The sequence below is a fragment of the Pimephales promelas genome, chromosome 4 (genome assembly GCF_988280905.1).
Source record: "Pimephales promelas chromosome 4, fPimPro1.hap1.1, whole genome shotgun sequence".
In the NCBI taxonomy this organism is placed as follows: domain Eukaryota; kingdom Metazoa; phylum Chordata; class Actinopteri; order Cypriniformes; family Leuciscidae; genus Pimephales; species Pimephales promelas.
Window position 1 is genome coordinate 1881383 of NC_142772.1, and position 22442 is coordinate 1903824.

At 34.9% G+C, this 22442-nt stretch overlaps 1 protein-coding gene across 1 annotated transcript in view; it reads left to right on the forward strand.

The window, feature by feature from the left end:
- astn2 (astrotactin 2) overlaps positions 1–22442 on the forward strand; it is a 432572-nt gene that overhangs the window by 301315 nt on the left and 108815 nt on the right. The window contains exons 12-13 of the mRNA XM_039661894.2: positions 3650–3816; positions 5181–5369. Of these exons, the coding sequence (XP_039517828.2) occupies positions 3650–3816; positions 5181–5369 (356 nt within the window). The remainder of the gene's footprint in view (positions 1–3649; positions 3817–5180; positions 5370–22442) is intronic.

Sequence of the window (22442 nt, forward strand, 5' to 3'; positions counted from 1 at the left end):
AGATCATAAGTTGACAGCATTGCTGAGTATTTAACTGCAGTGAACCAAAGACAGTCTCAAAAACATCGCTGGTGTTTCCGACGTCACAAACGACCTTGTAACCTATTTAATTAAATACAAAAATAATATATATATATATATATATATATATATATATATATATATATATATATAATACTGACATAGTTGTTAAATATAAAATCATTCATATTACTGTTATTAATTGTAATTATTAAAGCAAGCAACTTTTGTAAATAAATTAGGGCCGATTAATTGCATCCAAAATAAAAGTTTGTGCTTACATAATATATGTGGGTGGACTGTGTATAATTATTTTGTATGTATATAAATATACACAAAAATGCATGTATATTTAAAAATTTAAATTTTTTAAATATTATTTATATATAAAATATGTATAATATAAATGATATATATATATATATATATATATATATATATATATATATATATATATATATATATATATTATATTCATGAAAATAATTCTTAAATATATACAAGCATGTGTATATATATATATACATATATATATATAAAATAATTATACACAGGACACCCACATATATTGTTTAAACACTTTTATTTTGGATGCGATTAATTGCGATTAATCGTTTGACAGCCCTAAAATAAATGTATTCTTATTAATATTAACAATATTGATAATAATATTTTTTGCAATGATCATTTATTTATTTATTATTGTTTTTTGTTTTTTTTTTTCTTGTGATTTGGGGGTGTAATTTTATTCATGAGATTCATGCCTGCACTACAGATAATTCCTTTCATAGCTTTTCATCCACTCATGTTGGACTGTAGACCTTATTGTGATGGAAACTACAATTGCCACTTCAGTGGATCATATTTGTGCTTGCTTCATGTGTAAGTATATTCATATCAAACATGAGTCATTAAAGTCCAAAGCAGCACCCCTGTACAATGTCATCGTCAACAGATGGACTCCATCATATGTTATCTTCAAGCACATTCCCGTCTCCCGCAGGACCGATACGAGATACATATGTAATGAACATGAAGTGTGTTGAGTGCCTCTGGCTGATGTCGACTGTCATCTTATTCAAATTTCTCTTTCATTGACAATCTATCTGTGCATCAGTACTGAAAACACTCTCCCAATTAAGATTCTTGTGGTTCCCTCAAGCAAAGATTTAAAACATCAAGATTTACATAAAACAGAAACCGATAAAAACTAAATAGTGCAACCTTACCTGTGACAGCCTTAGAGGACACACTCACAGTTATCTACGACTTACCGTGCTTCAAGGCCATGATATACTAAACTAAGACATCATTTTGAACAAAATCAGACCTCAGGTTTAAGATCTTTGTTTTACCCCTAAGTGAAAAAAAAAAAAACTTTAACGATTCACATTAACACAGGAAAACGCTGTATTCTGCTGCCAGGCCAGTAGATGGCGATGAAACACTATAGACTGAACATGTAATACACATGTGCATGACATCATCGTCTTCAGAGATTCGCGTTTTTGTTGTTTACACGGAGACTGTTTTCAAAAACTCGCATTTTGAAACCAATTTTCAAAATGTAGCTTTTTCAGGCGCCCAAAACGCCGCTGTAGCGTAAATGAACGGCTCAAACGCATAAAACATTTTTAGTTGAAAGTGATGTCGTGCAAACACATGACAACACCCTGACAAACTGTCACATTTGGACTATAAAGGCCTCGATATACTTATTTTTTGTTCTTTGTTTAGGAGGAAAACGAAGTTCGGAATATGTGAGCAGCGATAAACTGTTATCGCACATCTGACTCCGCCCACACTGCTGAGAGCGACGGTTAGACGAATATGCCAACATTTGCTGCGTGCTTTCCTCTCATTATCAAAATAAATACACAACAAAAATGAGAAAACTAAAAGCATTTTTTAAATAAAGCATTAGAAATGCATCATAGCAACGTGGATACGTTTGCAGAGGCTCTGCAATTCGCCACTCTAGTAGTCGCGTCATATTTGTTTATTTATATAGCACAATTACACTCTAAATAATTCTGGGTTGTTTTAACCTAATTTTGGGTCAAATATAGACAAATCCAGCCATTGGGTTACATTTTTAAATTACATTTTTAACCCAACATTTGGGTTTGTCCATATTTGACCCAAAATTGGGTTAAAACAACCCAGCATTTTTACCGCATTAGTGTCCATGTCTCGTTTCGGACAGTGTCCTGCTGTTTTGGATGCTCAGTTTGTATGTTATAATTATATCCTGTTTTTAATTACCTTGGTCTCCTATGCTAGTTTGTTTCAATAGTAATTATTATCATCACCTGTGTCTTGTTGAGTTCCTCGTTTGCCTTTGTATTAATGTCATTTTCTCACTTTCTGTTTGAGTGTTATTTTGAAGGCCGATACCGATAAAAATATTATTTGGTTTTACAATCCGATATTCCGATATATCGGCCGATTATTATTATTATTTTTTTTTCTGAAACGCGCAACAAAAAACAACAGATTTCCCTAAAATTAGTTATTTGTAGTTATTTAAGAGTTTTAATTCAAATATTATGATAATGCATTTTAAAAAGAAACGTGTTTCTTTTATTGTCACAACAGAACAGACTGATAATAGTGGCATTAGCTAGCTTTATGGTTAGCTAGTCTATGATGAGCCATAATTTAGCAATGGATTACGTCATACTGCAAATTGTAAAACATAAATTTTCAATGTAACAGGCCAAGGAGAGATGATACGTCTCATTGCTATAACTGTCACGCGCTATTAAAGAAATACTTCAGTCACATTGTAAAAAATGTTAAAAGGACAGTCAGTCAACTACACTGTAACAACGAAAACGTAACTATTACTAGCTAATTCCGCTTCACTCTCGGCTTATTTAACAGCAGTAAAACTGGATATGATAGTCACAAATTTTGTCATGCTTATTTGAGTTAAGAGAACTGATGGGGATGTTCTTTGTATCGACCAACTCAACGAGTGTTGCCAACAGGAACGGTGTAGAGCGCCCTCTGTTGGACAAACTATATAACTCCAACACTCATGACATGGTTGAAGCGTGTTTCGTCCGTTTTTATTTTTTATTTTTGAAATATTCATTTTTCGGCCATTATAAGTGCCGATACCGATAGTTTGGAAAATGCCTAATATTGGCCTGCCGATATATCGGTCTGGCTCTAGTGTTATTATTACACTCGCATTTGCCTCCTTCTCTGTATGCGCTCTAGTTATATTCATTGTTATTTTTGTTAATAACCATAAAGCTGCACATTAGATCCTCGTCTCGTCTTCCTTTCCTGCCCCGCCGTGACACAAGCATCCTCTACTTTAGCACATGCACACTTTCTTATAAATAACATAGCGATCTAATTAGTCTCTCTCTTGCCTCTGAACATGTAGGCTGGTCAGTTTGGCATGTATGTTTAATGGGTGTCTCACTGAGGCTGTGGTTCTTTTCCTGAATTCTATGGCGCTGCCTTGGCAACCCTCATTAACACCCTTTCCTTCCTGAGAAACTGCTTTGTTCATCACATAATAACACCCCACTGGGAATACACACTGTCTCACACTGATGGCACGTTGATTTTGATCTCTGTGTCCATCTCTCTCATCTCAAATCATTCGTAGTGCCCAGAAGGACTGAGGCCCATGAAGGATGGTTCGGGTTGCTATGACTACTCGCTGGGAACAGACTGTACGGACGGGTTCAACGGAGGCTGCGAGCAGTTGTGTCTTCAGCAACTGGTTCCTCTTCCCGATGACCCGACTTCCAGCAATGTGCTCATGTTCTGCGGGTGAGCGCATGCATTTTAATCCAAAGTCAATTCACATCTATTAGTATAGCGCTTTTCACAATACACATAGTTTCAAAAGCAGAAGAGTCCACGTTACAATTTGAGTGATTTGTTATCAGAGGTGACTGTCTAGGTTATGTATTTCAGAAAGGCGTCATATGCTGACGCTTTTGCCAATGCGTAGACATCCGACACACATGGCACCCTTTAGCGTCAATAGAGAGCCTAAGTCCCGCCCCTCCGCTTCCGGCTCATGGGACCTTATTTCGGAAAAAAATATGAATGGTAGTCAATGGCGAGAGACAACTTATCTTTTTATTCCGTCTGAACTGTGCCCTGAATTACGCATATGATGTTTGTCAATTTAAACGAAAATTCTGAAAGTCAAAAACGTCTCAGTTTGTCATAAAACAGAAGAGTAACATTTAGTTTTATGTGAAAATCGCTCTGTGAACTACATCTCCCAGAAAGCGAAACACACTGGTGTTTGGTTCAAAACACTCAGGTATGACGGCGTAACATTACGATTATAACGTAAGACTATAGAAACAATGACAAACAATAGCCTCTGTAAAGTTAGCTTCATTCATTGAGAGAAAATGTGCGCCTGTGAGGTTTGTAGTCTTTGTAATTACGTATTTTCACAGTCTTATACCTCAACGGTTTTACATCAAACTGAGACTTTCTTTACTTTAAAATGTATCTTTTAAATTGACAAACATCATATGTGTAATTCAGGGCACAATTCAAACCAGATCAAAATATATGTTGTCTCTCGCCATTAAATACCATACAATATTTTCCCGAAATAAGGTCCTATGGTGGTCGACCGGAAGGGGAGGGACTTAGGCTCTCTATAGTTGACACAAAAAGAGTAGTAGACAGTAGGATCAGCCCGTTCTCATCCCAAGGCGTCATATGCTGACGCTTTTGCCAATCCGTAGACATCCGACACACATGGCACCCTTTAGCGTCAATATGAGACGCAGATATATATGGGGCAGAAGGCGCCTCCTAGTGGTCTAACCCTAACCCTACCCCAGACCTAAACCTACCCATAACCGAAGCGTGTTATATTGACGCTAAAGGGTGCCATGTGCGTTGGATTTAGACGAAATATCAAAAGCGTCACTATATGACGCCCTAGGATGAGATCGCGTTGAAAATGCACACAAATCAGAGTAAGTAATAATTTAAAACTGTCCATCCATCCAGAGAATGGATTAAAGCCAGCATACTTTTAATCAACTGGGATGCATTAAATTGATCAAAAGTGACAGTAAAACATTATCATATATTTAGTTTACTACAGTTTTATTGGCTGAATGACCTCTCAACGCTGTCACTGTGTGTGTGTGTCTCAGGTGTGTGCAGGAATACAAGCTCGCTGCTGACGGCCGCTCCTGTCTTCTTCTGGCTGATCACTGTGATGGACCCAAGTGTGTGAGACACGACTCACGCTTCAACGACACACTCTTCAGTGAGATGCTCCGTGGGTACAATAATAAAAGCCAACAGGTGATCCTGGGACAAGTCTTCCAGATGACCTTCAGGTGAGTGTTTGTCTTTGTGGGGAAAGCTTTTGTACAGCATTAGTGTATGGTCCAGTTTTCACTAAAGCACATAGTAATGCCTTGTTCTGCATCAAGTTTCAGTTACAATAAAAATGGAAATCATGGTAAAGCAACTCGTGTATTTCAACCCGATCTCACGACCAAATCGTAAGAATTCGACGAATAATTAAAAAGTGGCTAATTCGTAACAATTCATACGACGTATGATTTTGCTAAATCGTACATATTTTATGAATTGGCCAATTCGTATGAATTCGTACGAATAAGAACCCGACCGATAAAGGATTTTGAAGGCCGATACGATAAATACGACAAATATTTTTGGGTTTTAAAATCCGATATTCCGATATATCGGCTGATATATATATATAGTATATATATATATATATATATATATATATATATATTTTATTTTTTTTTTCAGAAACGCGCAACAAAACATTAATAGATTTCCCTAACATAGTTATTTGTAGTTATTTATGAGTTTTAACTAAAATAATATGATAAAGCATTTTAAAAAGAAACTTGTTTCTTTTATTGTCACAACATAACAGAGCAACATCAAAATATATTAAAGTTCTGATAAATAAAATAATAATTAATCTTTACATTGCCTTATAAGCTACCTTATAATTACAATGTCAGGTTAGCTAGTCTATGATGAGCCATAATGTAGCTATAGATAACGTATACTGCAAATTGTAAAACATACATTTTCAATTTAACAGGCCAAGGAGAGATGATTGAAGCGTGTTTCGTCCGTTTTTATTTTATTTTTGAAATATTAATTTATCAGCCATTATAACTGCCGATACCGATAGTTTGGAAAATGTCTAATATCGGCAGGCCGATAGGGCCCCGCCCCTAAACTTACCCATCACGTGGGTTTAGACAAATCATACGAGCGAGGTACGAATTAGACACTTTTTAATCATTTGGCGAATTCGTACGAATTGGTCGTGAGATAGCGTAGTGTATTCCCATGAAGCATTGTGAATGAAATAATCGAGTCGGTCTCCCTTCTACAAAAACATATATCATATGTAACAATATGTAACAATAATTCAATTAAATGTACTTTAACAATCAGTTATTATACATATAAAGGTTTGGTATCGTCAAAAACATAATTTACAACTTTGTTTACAATCCATTAATTTCCAACGCGCATTCACGCAACAAACCAGCTCTCGCGTCAACACAACACACATTCGTCGTGCAGCTCCAGAGATCAATATTTTTTATAATAAAGTGGTAAATTATGTTTTTTTGCGCAAACAAATCACTCATGTCGCTTCATAAAATGGAGGTTAAACCATATGGATTACTAACTTTAATGATGTCTTTACTACCTTTCTAGTCCTTGAAAGTGGTAGTTGATGGGACAGAAATCATTTAAATTTCATTAAAAATATCTTCTGAAGACGAACGAAAGACTTACGAGTGTGGAACGACATCAGTGCGAGTAATGAATGATAATTTTCATTTTAGGGTGAATTAACCCTTTAAACACTACATTTAAATGTCATGCAGTCATTCTAGTTTTCGTCCATTCGTGACCACAAAGGTGCTTACTTAATTTTCTTAATAAGACAGTGAAATTAACTATAATTCTGTCTATGTGAACACGTTCAATATTGTACCCTAACATCTGATTTGATTGTCAGACGCAATGCTTCATGGGATGCTTTGTCCAGCTGGTTGGTTTGGTGATCTTTATGGAAGCGTTTTTTTTTTCCTTTTTTTTTTAATCCCTATGGAGAAAATAAATAAAAAATACAGCGGTTCTTGCACTCTATAGCGGTATTCTGTGATAATTTCAAGACACATCAGTTTTGTAGTACTTTTTTTGGTCTAAAGTGATTTTGTTAAGCAAACCCATTTCTCAAAGAGCCTCACGCCGACACAACCGCTTTCATGACCATTTCCAGCTGTCACTCTCGCTCACGTTAGATGTGTGATGCGGACCAGCAGTTCTTCTGATGAACACCACACACTCCATCTTTATTAACTTTATTATGTTGTGTGTCAGCGCGAATCCCAGCACTACACCACCACTGTCAAACCCCCGGAAAACCATTACGCTCTCTGAAATAAAGACAGATAAGACACCTTACTACCAATTATAATATTGTACTATTGTGCAAAGGCTCTTATAATTGTCACAGTGTGGTTGCAGCAAGGATGAGTTTGAGTAGGATCTTAAAACTCGACTTTAACTCAAATTAACAAGATGTACGAACAGAACAACCACTTAAAACTGAACTAAACCGAACAGAGTATAAAGAGACTAAATGAGTGGGCCGTTTACACCACACCATTTTCACCAAACAATTTGGGATGTTCATTTACACCACGACGGCATTTTGGGGGCCTGAAAACGCAAACTTTTGAAAACAATACTGTTATCGTTGTTTAAAGGCAGGGTAGGTAGAAATTTTCAACAAAAAAAAAAAAAAAAACTTTTTCCCAAATTTGTTTAAACTGTGTATGTATACCAATACATAATTCAAATGTAAGTACTCTGAAAAAGAAAGTGTCTGTAGTCCTCTCAGTGCTGCAATAAACACAGCTCATTATTTCCAACCGGGACGAAAGAAACGGTTACCATGCGCTACCATGGCGACCAGCACTGATGTGACGTCATTTCGAACAAAATCAGGCCAAAACGAACTTCGTTTGGAGATTGTGTTGGGTGTTCAAAACACCTTCCCACTCTATATTGTGAGAACTAAACTTGCGATTGCGAGTTATAAAGTCAAAATAGTGAGTTTATATCTCATAATTCAAGAAAAATTGAAATTACAAGTCTATTTTGATTGTTTTCGGCTGGTCCCTGGTGTGTAAAAGCACTTGCTACTGCCAAAACACACACGACACACTGCTGTGAGCAAGTCAGACGTGCTACTGCTGCTGTACAAGCATACATGAGTTACCCGTAGCAGATCTATACAGGTGGTGCTGGGGAACGAGGAGGGTTTCTCAAAGCGACTGCTACAGAAAATGCTGACAAAGTTGAGCTGCGAGCTCAGGAACCAATCAGCTGCGCCCTATAGAGATGATGTGATTGCAAGCAGATGTGATTGCGCCATCTAGAGTTTCATGACAGAACTTTGTATTAACGACATGACCATGTTCGGGAAACAATCGTGACTTTGCTAGTTACGACAGTTTGCTAGTTCACTTTTTAAAAAATTTTTTTGCTGACCTTAAAACTTACTCACCCCCATGTCATCCAAGATGTCCATGTCTTTCTTTCTTCAGTCGAATAGAAATTAAGGTTTTTGATGAAAACATTCCAGGATTTTTCTCCATATAATGGACTTCAATGGGGTCCAAACGGTTCAAGGACCAAAAGAGAGTTTCAGTGCAAACTGCAAACTGTTCAAAGGGCTTTAAACGATTTTATACGATCTTATCAAGTGAAACGATCGCTCATTTAATAAATAAATAACAAAGTTTAAGTTTTATAAGCACAAATGCTCGCCTTGCTCTGTTCTGTGACGCACGTTTGTGACTCTCCTGTTCGAACTCGTTCATCAAAATGAACAAATCTTTTTCAGAGTCGTTTGGTTCATTCAACGAACGAATGGACTTGCAAAGTTCGAACAGGAGAGTCACAAACGTGCATCACAGTACAGAGCAAAAAAAATGTGGCAACAGATTACAAGCGATATTATTCATTAAAATTTAACAAATTAGAATTGAGTGATAATTAATCAAATTAATTCCTTAAAAGTTAACCATTTAAAATGAGTAAAACTTACAACAACAACCCAAAAACATAAATTAAAGTCACCATTATGGTGATCGGTGTTTGTTTTAAAATTACCGTGATTCTGCTCGTTAACATCAGGCGTCTTCAATATAAAATAAAGAGTTCTTAATTAATCTTTGACGTCTGTCTGTTAGTGAGATATTTTTGTTAAATTTTTTGGTGTAAACTTTACTCATTTTAAATGTTTAACTTTTAAGGAATAATTTGATTAATTATTACTTAATTCTAAATTGTTAAATTGAATTAATAATATTGCTTGAAATCTGTTGCCACAATTGTATTGATTATTAGATAAAGCAATATGTCGTTATCAGGAAACACCCCTGAGAGTCATTTCTAGTTTTAGTTGTTTCATGTATCAACAATTAGCTTTATTAGTAGCCTTTAAATTAGGAATAATTTGAGGTTTAAGTGTCATTTTGATATAGCTGAAAATGACTTTAGTAAATTTCCCTTGCGATGAAACCAGAAGCCGGCTGCATGTAAACATGTTCTGTCTGTGCTTTTATGCTCTGAGTGGTTTGGTAAAGCTCAAAGAAAGAGGGAAATAGTGCACTCACAGTATTTTCAGAAAGAACACAATCTTCTCCACAGGCGGAAGGACAGGCGTGGATTACTTTTTTTTTCCAGAAAGGCTCTGCCATGATTTACTGTGGTCTTCCTTTATTTTCTGTAGTGTTTTGAAGGCAACAAAAGGATGTTTGAGCTGAGCGTGGTTATTTTAATCTCCTGCCCCTGTTTAAAAGCACCAACTAATGATAGCACAGCAGAGCTCACCTCGCCACATGCTTCAGTTTTTAACAGTAACAACGAATCTGCAAGAAAATGTTGTGTGTGTGATATTAAGCATGCTTTCTATGGCAGTATTCTCAGTAAATCTTCTTTGAATTTGTATTTATTTTGAAAAGTGTGCAGTATTAGATTTTTTTTTTTTTTTTACTTGGAATAAGAAGTTAATACTGTACTTTTGCAATAAACAATAGCAATTTACTCAACACATTAGAATCACAATTTGGGAGACGTTGTCATCAAACAGTTTGACATCCCCTGAATTTAAAACATCATGCACTTGTTATTTTTCACACCAACTTTTGGTCAAGAAATGGAAAAAAATATGATATTCATACTATTTTCCAATTCTGAAGAGCATTTACACTGTTGCCGATTAGCTTTGTGTGAGAAAAAGACAAAATTGAAGCCATTATTTGATGATAATGTTCCCCTCTGATGATTCCCTGGCAAACTTGGATAAAAGTTCCACAAGTTTTTATAACTTTAAGGAGTAGTTCACTACTCCAAAAAAAAAAAAAAAAAAAAATTGCTGATAATTTACTCACCCCCATGTCATCCAAGATGTCCATTTCTTTCTTTCTTCAGTCGAAAAGAAATTAAGGTTTTTGATTCCATATAATGGACTTCAATGGGGTCCAAACGGTTCAAGGACCAAAAGAGAGTTTCAGTGCAAACTGCAAACTGTTCAAAGGGCTTTAAACGATTCCAGACGATGAATAAGGGTCTTATCAAGCGAAACGATCGCTCATTTAACAAATAAATAACAAAGTTTAAGTTTTATAAGCTCAAATAGTTTTATACGTTTTCGTGACTCTCCCGTTGAAACTTGTTCATCAAAATGAACAAATCTTTTTTCCGAGTCAAATTGACTTGGAAAGTTCGAACAGGAGAGTCACAAACGTGCACTGAAACTCTCATTTGGACCTTGAACCGTTTGGTCCCCATTGAAGTCCATTATATGAAGAAAATCCTGGAATGTTTTCATCAAAAACCTTAATTTCTTTTCGACTGAAGACAGAATGACATGGACATCTTGGATGACATGGGTAAATTAGTAAATTAGTAAATTATCAGCAAAAGTTTTTTTTTTGTTTTTTTTTTAAAGTGAACTATCCTTTAATTTCCCCATTAAGTTACACACATTATTATTGATTTGACATGTTTCTCTATTTGTGGTTGTAGTTTGCCTGTAGCCTTTGTTTGACCCTCATCACATGCTTTCCTCGAGGGGTCCTCGTCCTCCACATCAGCAGATGCTTTGATATGTAGATGCATCTCTTTACCAACTAGATCCAGTGTCAGGAGACGCGACTCAGATCTAATGCCGCCTGAAGGGCCACAGATGCGTTCAATCACATTTTACTCGTGATGATAATGCTCATTAAACTTTATGCCTCATATTAGTGATATTTATGTAGCTTTGGCCGCATGCATCCATGGAAACAGTTTGTGGAAATTAGTCATTAGCGGAGAGTGCCAGTAATGGTATAACAAACAACATTCAGGCAAATTTTATTTGTGCAGAATGGAATATCATTACTAACGATGTTTGCTTTTGGCAAATTAGGGAATAATAAGTGTTGTTGTTTCCTTGGGAAAATTTTCAATAACTTTCATTAATAATAATTTACAAATAATTTGTAATGTTTTGAAATGTAAGCCGCTTTATAAATTCAAATTTGAATACATTTGAAAATATATTAAAGTTTAATGATATTTATGAATATTTTGTCCGGATATATTAGAAATTATAATGGTAACATTAGTTAACCCTCTGGGGTTGTTCGGCCCAAATGGACTTGAAGAATTTAAATAAAATGTTTTTAAAAATCACAGCTTCCTCGGAATGGTCCGAAATTTGGTGACTTTGTTGGTATTTGGTATTTGAACACCCCAAAAAATTGGGGACAGGATGTGAATAGTCTAAGTGGTTGTAAAAAAAAAAAAAATAGTCACACTTGGGGTGTTCGGGTCCAGAGACAGAGACAGTCCAGAGACACAACACACAGATCATATGATCAATCGGCTCAGACCTGAAAACACATCAGACCCATGTCAATTCAACACAGAATGCTGTATTTTAAAGCGATATGGAGAAATGGTTAGAGATTAGCGGGAAACTGCTGCTTTACTCATTGGCTATTTTAGAAAAGGGGAGGAGCTATGTGAAATGTCCCGCCCTGTCTTCCTGTTTCAGTGGGGTTGGCGTGACAATGACAGGATTTTTATTTTTGGGTGGACTATTCCTTGGTGGTGGTGTAGAAACAGTCTGGCCTTCATGGATAGATGCTCTTTCAGCTGACAGCCTTTCCCAGCATGCTTTTCTCCTCGGGCTCCTGCATCAGGACGGCCTCAGCGACTAATAGATATTGACATGCCAATCTGAGATTCCTTCTGACCTCAACGTTTCCTTTAAAAGGCATTCAGTGTGGGACAGGAGAGATGAAGACCATCCATCAGGGATGACACTCTATTTCTCTGGGAGAGACTGAGAGAGATGGCGCCGATATCGAAAAAACACAGAATAAACATGCTTCCCAACTATATAGTTGACACAAAAAGAGTAGTAGACAGTAAGATCAGCCCGTTCTCATCCCAAGGCGTCATATGTTTGCCAACATTTGGGTTTGTCCATATTTGACCCAAATTTGGGTTGAAATAACCCAGCATATTTTTTTTTTTTTAGAGTGTGGAGGCTTGTAACGTAACCAAAAGTAATTAAAAAATTATTAATCATGCATTTCTTTTGATTCCAGTAGGTTACACGTTATTTGGACATTATTCTGATTATAAGTAACCTTGCATATGTCAGCTAACTCTCAGTGGAGTATTAGTAGACTATAGGGTTAGTAGAATAAGGGGTTGCGTTGCAAAGTTACTTATACACTCTCAGAAAAAAAGGTACAAAAGCTGTCACTGGGGCTGTACCTTTTCAAAAGGTACACTTTTGTACATTTGGGTACCTTAATGGTACATATTAGCACCTGAAAAGTACATATTAGCACCTGAAATGTAAATATTAGCACCTGAAATGTAAATATTAGCACCTGAAATGTAAATATTAGCACCTGAAATGTACATATTAACACCTGATATGTAAATATTAGCACCTGAAATGTACATATTAGCACCTGAAATGTACATATTAGCTCATTAAATGTCAATATTAGCATCTGAAATGTACATATTAGCACCTGAAATGTACATATTAGCACCTGAAATGTACATATTAGCTCATTAAATGTCAATATTAGCATCTGAAATGTACATATTAGCACCTGAAATGTAAATATTGGCACCTGATATTTACATATTAGCACCTAAAATGTTAATATTAGCACCTAAAATGTTCATATTAGCACCTAAAATGTTAATATTAGCACCTAAAATGTTCATATTAGCACCTAAAATGTACCTATTAGCTCATTAAATGTAAATATTAGCACCTGAAATGTACCTCTCAGTATAATGTCTAAAGTGGACCATCAAAAATAATGAGTTGCCTTCATTTATTAAAAAAACAAAAAACAAAAAAACCAGTAGTAATAGTGATGGTTTCCTGTTGAGGAAAGCATGCATTTTGATATATGCCAGTTAAAGCATGATCTAAAGCAAAATCTATAAGAAAAGTAAGTAACATATCACAACACAATGGACTGTTAATATTGAATATACTGTTTATTTCACAGGTGTTTTACTTGTATTTTGACTGAATGTAAACTTAAACTTTTGTTCCTTACAGTGCAGAAAAGTCCTTTAGTATCTACTGTATGTGTCAGGATCCTCTCATTTCTGAAGACTCACCAATCAAAGCAGCAATGCAAAGAAGAATAGTCTATAAATCCTCTACAATCCTCATATCAAATTATATAAAGTGCCAGTCAGTGTCAGTTATTGGCATTAAGGACCAGATATTAGCTTTAAGAGCACAGTAAACATCAGGTTCGCTTTGAGCAATACAACTGCATCTGCTCAAACAAGGCAATGACACCTCTAGTTGTGCAAATCAGCGACTGACCATTTCTGACTGACCTTTTACACTGCTTTTCTCCTTTTGCTAACTAACCGTCCTGACCGATAGCGGGTCACATTGATTGAGAGACTATGTCTGCAGGCTTTCAGTGGTCAACCACAAGACAGACCTCCTCAAAAACAGAAAGAGAGCTAATTATTTCCTGGAAGCCCCCATGATTGTTTCCAGGACGGAGGCAGAATCCTGTCTGGAAACCACAAGCAATCGCATTTCAAGCCTGACGTAATGGCTCTAATTTTACCTGATGTAGGGAGGGGGCCCGGAGGGAGACGCATCCCATGGATGGATAAGCACTGATTTAATGTCTCGGCATTGCTTCGCATGTTAACCTGTGGACTCATCCAGGTCTCTTATCCAGCCGTGGAAAGTGGAGTTTATTTTCTAGTGGTCTGAATGCCCTCAGCTTTTATATGACCACTCTGAAGTAATAAACTGTATGAACAGTACTATATATAACTGCCAGAATATGAACCGACATGGATAGAAAAAAACAATTAAGACTTAAGAAGTACGACATAACATTCAGTTGAACCGATGATGTTCAAGCTCAAATGACCTTATGTTGGCCTGTTTTGATCATCTAAATATTATCATAATAATAATAATGTCTAAGAAATGGATCAGTAATAGACCATATTTGTTACACACTTGATTGATTTAATACCCCTCTAGAGATGTTGACCACTCAAAGGTGATATTTACAGCTTGTGAAACAAAGTAGGTGTGTTATTAGTGCATTAGTATTGTTATACTACACTCTCAGAAAAAAAGCACCTGAAATGTACGTATTAGCACATGAAATCTAATTATTAGTAACTAAAATGGACATATTAGCACCTGGAATGTGCATATTAGCTCATTAAATGTAAATATTAGCACCTGAAATGTACATATTAGCACCTGAATTTTTCATATTACCACATAAAATGTACATATTAGCACCTAAAATGTACATATTAGCACCTAAAATGTACCTATTAGCTCATTAAATGTAAATATTAGCACCTGAAATGTACATATTAGCACCTAAAATGTGCATATTAGCACCTGAAAAGTATATATTAGCACCTGAAATGTACATATTACCACCTCAAATGTACATATTAGCTCATGAAATGTAAATATTAGCACCTGAAATGTACATATTAACACCTGATATGTAAATATTAGCACCTGAAATGTACATATTAGCACATGGAATGTACATATTAGCTCCTGAAATGGACATATTAGCACCTAAAATGTAAATATTAACACTTGAAATTTACATATTTGCACCTAAAATGTTCATATTAGCACCTAAAATGTACCTATTAGCTCATTAAATGTAAATATTAGCTCATTAAATGTAAATATTAGCACCTGAAATGTACAAATTAGCACCTGAAATGTAATTATTATTAACTAAAATGTACATATTAACACCTGATATGTAAATATTAGCACCTGAAATGTACATATTAGCACATGGAATGTACATATTAGCTCCTGAAATGCAAATATTAGCACCTGAAATGTAAATATTAACACTTGAAATTTACATGTTAGCACCTAAAATGTACCTATTAGCTCATATGTAAATATTAGCACCTGAAATGTAATTATTAGTAACTAAAATGTACATTTTAACACTTGATATGTAAATATTAGCACCTGAAATGTACACATTAGCTCATTAAATATACATATTAGCACCTGAAATGTTCATATTAGCACCTAAAATGTACATATTAGCACCTGAAATGTTCATATTAGCTTCTAATATGTACATATTAGCACCTGAAATGTACACATTAGCTCATTAAATATACATATTAGCACCTGAAATGTTCATATTAGCACCTAAAATGTACATATTAGCACATGAAATGTTCATATTAGCACCTGAAATGTAAATATTAGTACAGCCCCAGTGACCGCTTTTGTACCTTTTTTCTGAGAGTGTACTTCCGTCCTTGTGCTGCCACAGATAATGAGTGAAAATGAATATTTTCATTTTACACGTCTTCCTTGGATTCCTTCGTCTCTGTATTCTTCTCTTGCACCCTTGGGGGGTGGAAGCGAGGAAAGGAAACGAGGATGCACAAATAAGAAATGAGACGCACTCAATGTGTTCAGAAAACGTCCTCGTCTGGCATTGCTAAAAAATTAACACGAGTGGAGAAAATTCATATCCACCTTATTCTTAAATGGGTGGTATAATGCCCTCTTCATAAGATTTAAAATAAGTCTTTGATGTCCCCAGAGTGTGTATGTGAAGTTTTAGCTCAAAAATACCCCACAGTTTTTTTTTTATATAACTTGTTAAAGTGGTCACGTTTTGAGGGTGAGCAAAAACGCATTGTTTTGTGTGTGTCCCTTTAAATGCAAATGAGCTGCTGCTCCCAGGGGGCGGAGCTTCAACAGCTCGTGTCATTTTACCAGCAATTTGTTGTAGTCCTTAAAAAGCTATTTCTTTCAAAATATCTCCCTTTGCTTTGAACTTTGAGTATTGTAACTCTGGTCTGAAATAGAAGTGATTTCTGCTTGTTTTATTGCTTAATTCTAATGTTCTAAGGTATATTTGTGCATTTATGTCAAGCACAGGTCCAAGGCTGACTGTAATTAGACTGTTGGTCAAAAGCAAAGGCTTTTGCAGTAGAAATAAGACAGTGAAAAAAAAAAAAAATAGAAAATGACTGAGCCTCCAGGAAGCACTAAATCAATATGTGACTGAAAAGCAAATGAGAATGTAGTTTATAAATGAACTGTCAATGGGGTTATGAATGCAGGGGAGTTTTACTGTAGGCTACCAGTGAACATGCCTTGAAAACACACTCAACCTGTAACTTGTTTGAAACATTTCAAAGAGAGAAATGAAACTTGTTGGATGTTTCTTGATAAACTGCTGCTTTGTTGCTCGCATGGCAAAAATGGCAACAAAATGAGTCAAATTCAACTGCATGTCACTCAATTGTGATATAAACGAACATTAATTGTGAAAAAGAAGTGCATTCAGCTGTATTGAATGTGCACTTATTGTGTTTCAGATCTTGAGGGTATATTTTAATATTTGCATAAAAAGTGAAATAATTCAAATTAAAGGCCACTTAAGTATGCTTTTATGCCTATGTTTCTTTGCACACACTTTTAAATAAGTGTGCTTTGTAATGATGTCAATTTAAAACCATGTCTTAGTATTTTAAATCATAAAGTTTTAATGCTTTAGGCACACGTAAAGTACTTGATTGTAGTATTAACTGTGCTGTGTTATTTGATATTATATTTAAATTTACTATATTTTAAATTTGGTTTCATATAAAATTAACAACCATACATTTTTGCAAAATTAGATCATACTTAAGTGGTAAAAATAATTGTATGTATTTTTATTTTTTTATTTTTTTATTAAATTTAGGTTATTAAGTAAATTGGCAGTGAACATGTGTTAAGTGTCTGGAAAAAAAATACATTTTATTATAATTTAATATTGTTTTCATAAGCAAAGTATTTGATCGTAGTGTTAATTTGCTTTGTTTTTTGATATTATATTTTACAGTTTCATATAAAATTAATAACCATACATTTTTTGTATCAGTACATTTTACAGTAGCTACACTTTAACAAAATTTAATTATTACAAAATTGGATCCTACTTAAGTGGTCAAAAACACTCTAAAATTCAGATAAATGTATGTATTTTTATTTATTTATTTATTTATTATTAAATTTTAGGTAATTAAGTAAATTGGCAGTGAACATGTGTTAAGTGTCTGAAAAAAAATAAATTTTATTATAATTTAATATTGTTTTCATAAGCAAAGTATTTGATCGTAGTATTAATTTGCTTTGTTTTTTGATATTATATAAGAAAATTATATAAAAATATACTATAAGTTAGTATATTTTTAATGTACTAAATTGCAATTTCATATAAAATTAATAACCATAAATTTGTATCGGTACATTCCACAGTACACTTTAACAAAATTTTACAGACAAATTGAATTATTACAAAATTAGATGCTACTTAAGTGGTCAAAACACTCTAAAATTCAGATAATTTATGTATTTTTATTTATTTATTTATTTTTTTTATTAAATGTTAGGTAATTAAGTAAATTGGCTGTGAACATGTGTAAAGTGTCTGAAAAAAAATACACTTTATTATAATTTAATATTGTTTATCGTAAGCAAAGTATTTGATCGTAGTATTAATTTGCTTTGTTTTTTGATATTATAGAATATTATATAAAAATATACTATAAGTTAGTATATTTTTAATGTGCTAATTTTCAGTTTCATATAAAATTAATAACCATAAATTTGTATCAGTACATTCCACAGTACACTTTTATCAAAATTTTACAGACAAATTTAATTATTACAAAATTAGATGCTACTTAAGTGGTCAAAAACACTCTAAAATTCAGATAATTTATGTATTTTTATTTATTTATTTATTTATTTTTAAATTAAATGTTAGGTAATTAAGTAAATTGGCAGTGAACATGTGTTAAGTGTCTGAAAAAAAATACACTTTATTATAATTTAATATTGTTTATCGTAAGCAAAGTATTTGATCGTAGTAATAAGTTGCTTTGTTTTTTGATATTATAGAATATTATATAAAAATATACTATAAGTTAGTATATTTTTAATGTACTAATTTTCAGTTTCATATAAAATTAATAACCATAAATTTGTATCAGTACATTCCACAGTACACTTTTATCAAAATTGTACAGACAAATTGTATTATTACAAAATTAGATGCTACTTAAGTGGTCAAAACACTCTAAAATTGCAGTTAACATGCAATTAAGTAAATTGACATGCAGTTAACATGCGTTAAAAACAACATTTTATTATAATTTAATATTGTTTTCATAAGCACTCTTTTTAAAAGCACACTAAAGGACTGCTTTTTTCATTCTAAAAAATGCCGGTTTGTTTTAACCCAATTTTGGGTCAAATATGGACAAACCCAGCCACTGGGTTACATTTTTAAATGACACTTTTAGTTTGAGTTTATCCATATTTGATATTTGTTATCCATATTTAGAGTGTAAGCTCAGTATGATTTACATCTTTAAAAATTATGACTTGTATCCAATGAATTAAAACATTCATCAAGACATACTGCATAGTAGTGATGATCCAGCTGTTATATCACTCATTATAAATTGTCTGCCTGCTAATAATCACACACACACTCATTTTAATCGATAGGTTCATATTTTGTTATACTTGCTATCAACTGCTATGTAAACTTCACATGTTTCTGAATGAACCCTTAAGCATCCATACATCGAAACGCAGTGCAACTTCACTCTCAGACATAGAAACACTTGAGCGCTGTGTGCATCGGGCTCTCGACCTGGCACAATGCAGCTTTTGATGTCTTGTCAATCCTGCCTGACACGGGGTTAGTGTTCAGAGCCACTTAACCCAAGCAGCTTCACACACACATTCTTTTGAAGCTCCAGGTTGCGTAAGTTCTGAGACTCTTTTCATAACATCTAATTTATTACAAAACACTTGTCCAAAAGCTTTCACTGTAAGTGGCTGTGTCTCTACTGAGGCCGTCAGAATCAACTAAGCAGTGACCCCTTTTGGTCAGACGAAGTCAAGCATGTTTCATGCACCCAAACGGCACGGCGACAATGACAGGAACATGTCAGGCTGTCACTTCTTTATATCCTTGTTAACTCACTATTCATTATTTGATGACACGCGTTTACAAGCTAAAGAGTGCTGTGCTGTAATGTTTATAGGCCAGATGACTGCAGCTCAGAGCGTAACAGATGCTGGAGGAGAGAGAGAGAGAGAGCGGATCTGTGAATGGATGGTCAGATGAAGAGATGAAGAGAAGGAGGAGGAGAGGAGAAAGAAATAAAGTAAAAGTGTAAGGCATGGACTTGTACTTACATGTACGTAATTATATTAACTTAATGGAGTAGTTCACTTTTAAAACAACTGTTGCTGATAATTTACTCACCCCCATGTCATCCAAGATGTCCATGTCTTTCTTACTTCAGTCGAAAAGAAATTAAGGTTTTTGATGAAAACATTCCAGGATTTTTCTCCATATAATGGACTTCAATGGGAACCAGACGGTCCAAAGTCGAAATGAGACTTAATAACAGTTTCAGATGCAGCTTCAAATGTCTTTAAACGACACCAGACGATGAATAAGGGTCTTATGATTGGTTATTTCAAAACTTATCTAAAAATGTAACTTTTCGAAGGACAAACGCTAGCCTTGCTCTATTCTGTGAGGCGCGTTTGCAACGTCACGTAATACGTAATTACGTTCAAAAGGTCACGGGCGACGTAGCCGGAAGTACAGAGTCAGAGTGTTTACAAGTTGAACGCATAGGTTGAACGTACAAACTAACTCAAACGCCGTTTACAAAAAAATGAATTAAAAGGTAAAACAACGATGTCGGACGATTCTGACTCTGTACTTCCGGCTACGTCGCCCGTGACCTTTTGAACGTAATTACGTATTACGTGACGTTACAAACGCGCCTCACATAATAGAGAGCCTAAGTCCCTCCCCTTCCGGTCGACCACCATGGGAGCTTATTTCGGAAAAATATTGAATGGTATTTAATGGCGCGAGACAACAAATATTTTGATCTGGTTTGAATCGTGCCCTGAATTACACATATGATGTTTGTCAATTTAAAAGATACATTTTAAAGTAAAGAAAGTCGCAGTTTGATGTAAAACCGTTGAGGTATAAGACTGTGAAAATACGTAATTACAAAAACTACAAACCCCAAAGGCGCACATTTTCTCTCAATGAATGAAGCTAACTTTACTGAAGCTAACGTCTGTCATTGTTTCTACAGTCGTACGTTATAATCGTAACGTTACGCCGTCATACCTGAGTGTTTTGTGACTGCACACACACGAGCAGCGGATCTCGTTTCGCTTCCTGGGAGATGTAGTTCATAGAGCGATTTTCACATAAAACTAAATGTTACTCTTCTGTTTTATGACAAACTGCGACGTTTTTGACTTTCAGAATTTTCGTTTAAATTGACAAACATCATATGCGTAATTCAGGGCACAGTTCAGACGGAATAAAAAGATAAGTTGTCTCTCGCCATTGACTACCATTCATATTTTTTTTCCGAAATAAGGTCCCATGAGCCGGAAGCGGAGGGGCGGGACTTAGGCTCTCTATAGAGCAAGGCTAGCATTTGTCCTTAGAAAAGTTACATTTTTGAAATAACCAGTCATAAGACCCTTATTCATTGTCTGGTGTCATTTAAAGACATTTTAAGCTGCATCTGAAACTGTTATTAACTGTCTTTTGGACCTTGAACCGTCTGGTTCCCATTGAAGTCCATTATATGGAGAAAAATTCTGGAATGTTTTCATCAAAAACCTTAATTTCTTTTCGACTGAAGAAAGAAAGACATGGACATCTCGGATGACATGGGGGTGAGTAAATTATCAGCAAAAGTTTTTTTCAAAAGTGAACTACTCCTTTAAAACTAAAAATATATAAGAAAACAATATTTTAGTTGAAGTTCAAGTTCTCTTTGGAGGAATGACAGCCCATACTGTCCTCTTCGAGCAATACAGGAACATGTCCATTGTCGCGTTTTCTTTCTTTTTTTACTTTTTTTTTTCTGAACACAGGACAGCCAATACAACACTCACCGCTTCATATATTGTTTGTTTACGTTCGTTTCCGGAAGTCACGCGCTACTAGTTTCACTTTCTCGATGACATCACGCGCGCCGTTAAAGACTGGTCAGGAAGCAACTGTGTCTTGTCCACGACACGACAAGATTTTATGAGTCAAAATCGCGTAATCTGACACAGGGACTATCGTAACAGACAAATAAAATTGTGTAAAAATTCTAAGTTTACTGTATGAAAATAAGTTCCACAACAGGGTTATGAGTGTATGACTTTCTGTAACGCAGCTTTGGACCGATGCGTATTGTGAAAAACTTGCTTGGTAAAAAAACTTTTTGGAAAGGTGAACACCTTGACTTAATCTGATGTACATCACAAACAAGCAGAAAGTCACGATGTGCTTCTCAGTGTGTTTTGAGCCAGAGGTTTTTATTTGAGAAGCCCATATAAGCAAATCCCACCCATTAAAGCCCAGCGCATAATCAGCATGTGATCCGTCTACTTTCTCCTTCCATTATGCTTTGATAAACAACAGATTCAAATCCTTCCTCGCGCTGTAAACACTGCTATTGTCTGAGTGGCATATAAATTACCGCTCGCTCCTCCAACGTGACTAATAACTCCCTGGTTTGCAATTCAATACTGTTTTCTTTTTCTTTTCCTCCTTCTTTCTTTTCTATGAGCATGATAAAGTGTTGAGTCTGCAGTGCTTTTGCTGCAGGGTGACATCGCTGCTTTATCAGTGTTGCAGCATCGTCAGCACTCTCTCTCGTTACATATGCATTCAAACAATAGATAATAAAACTCT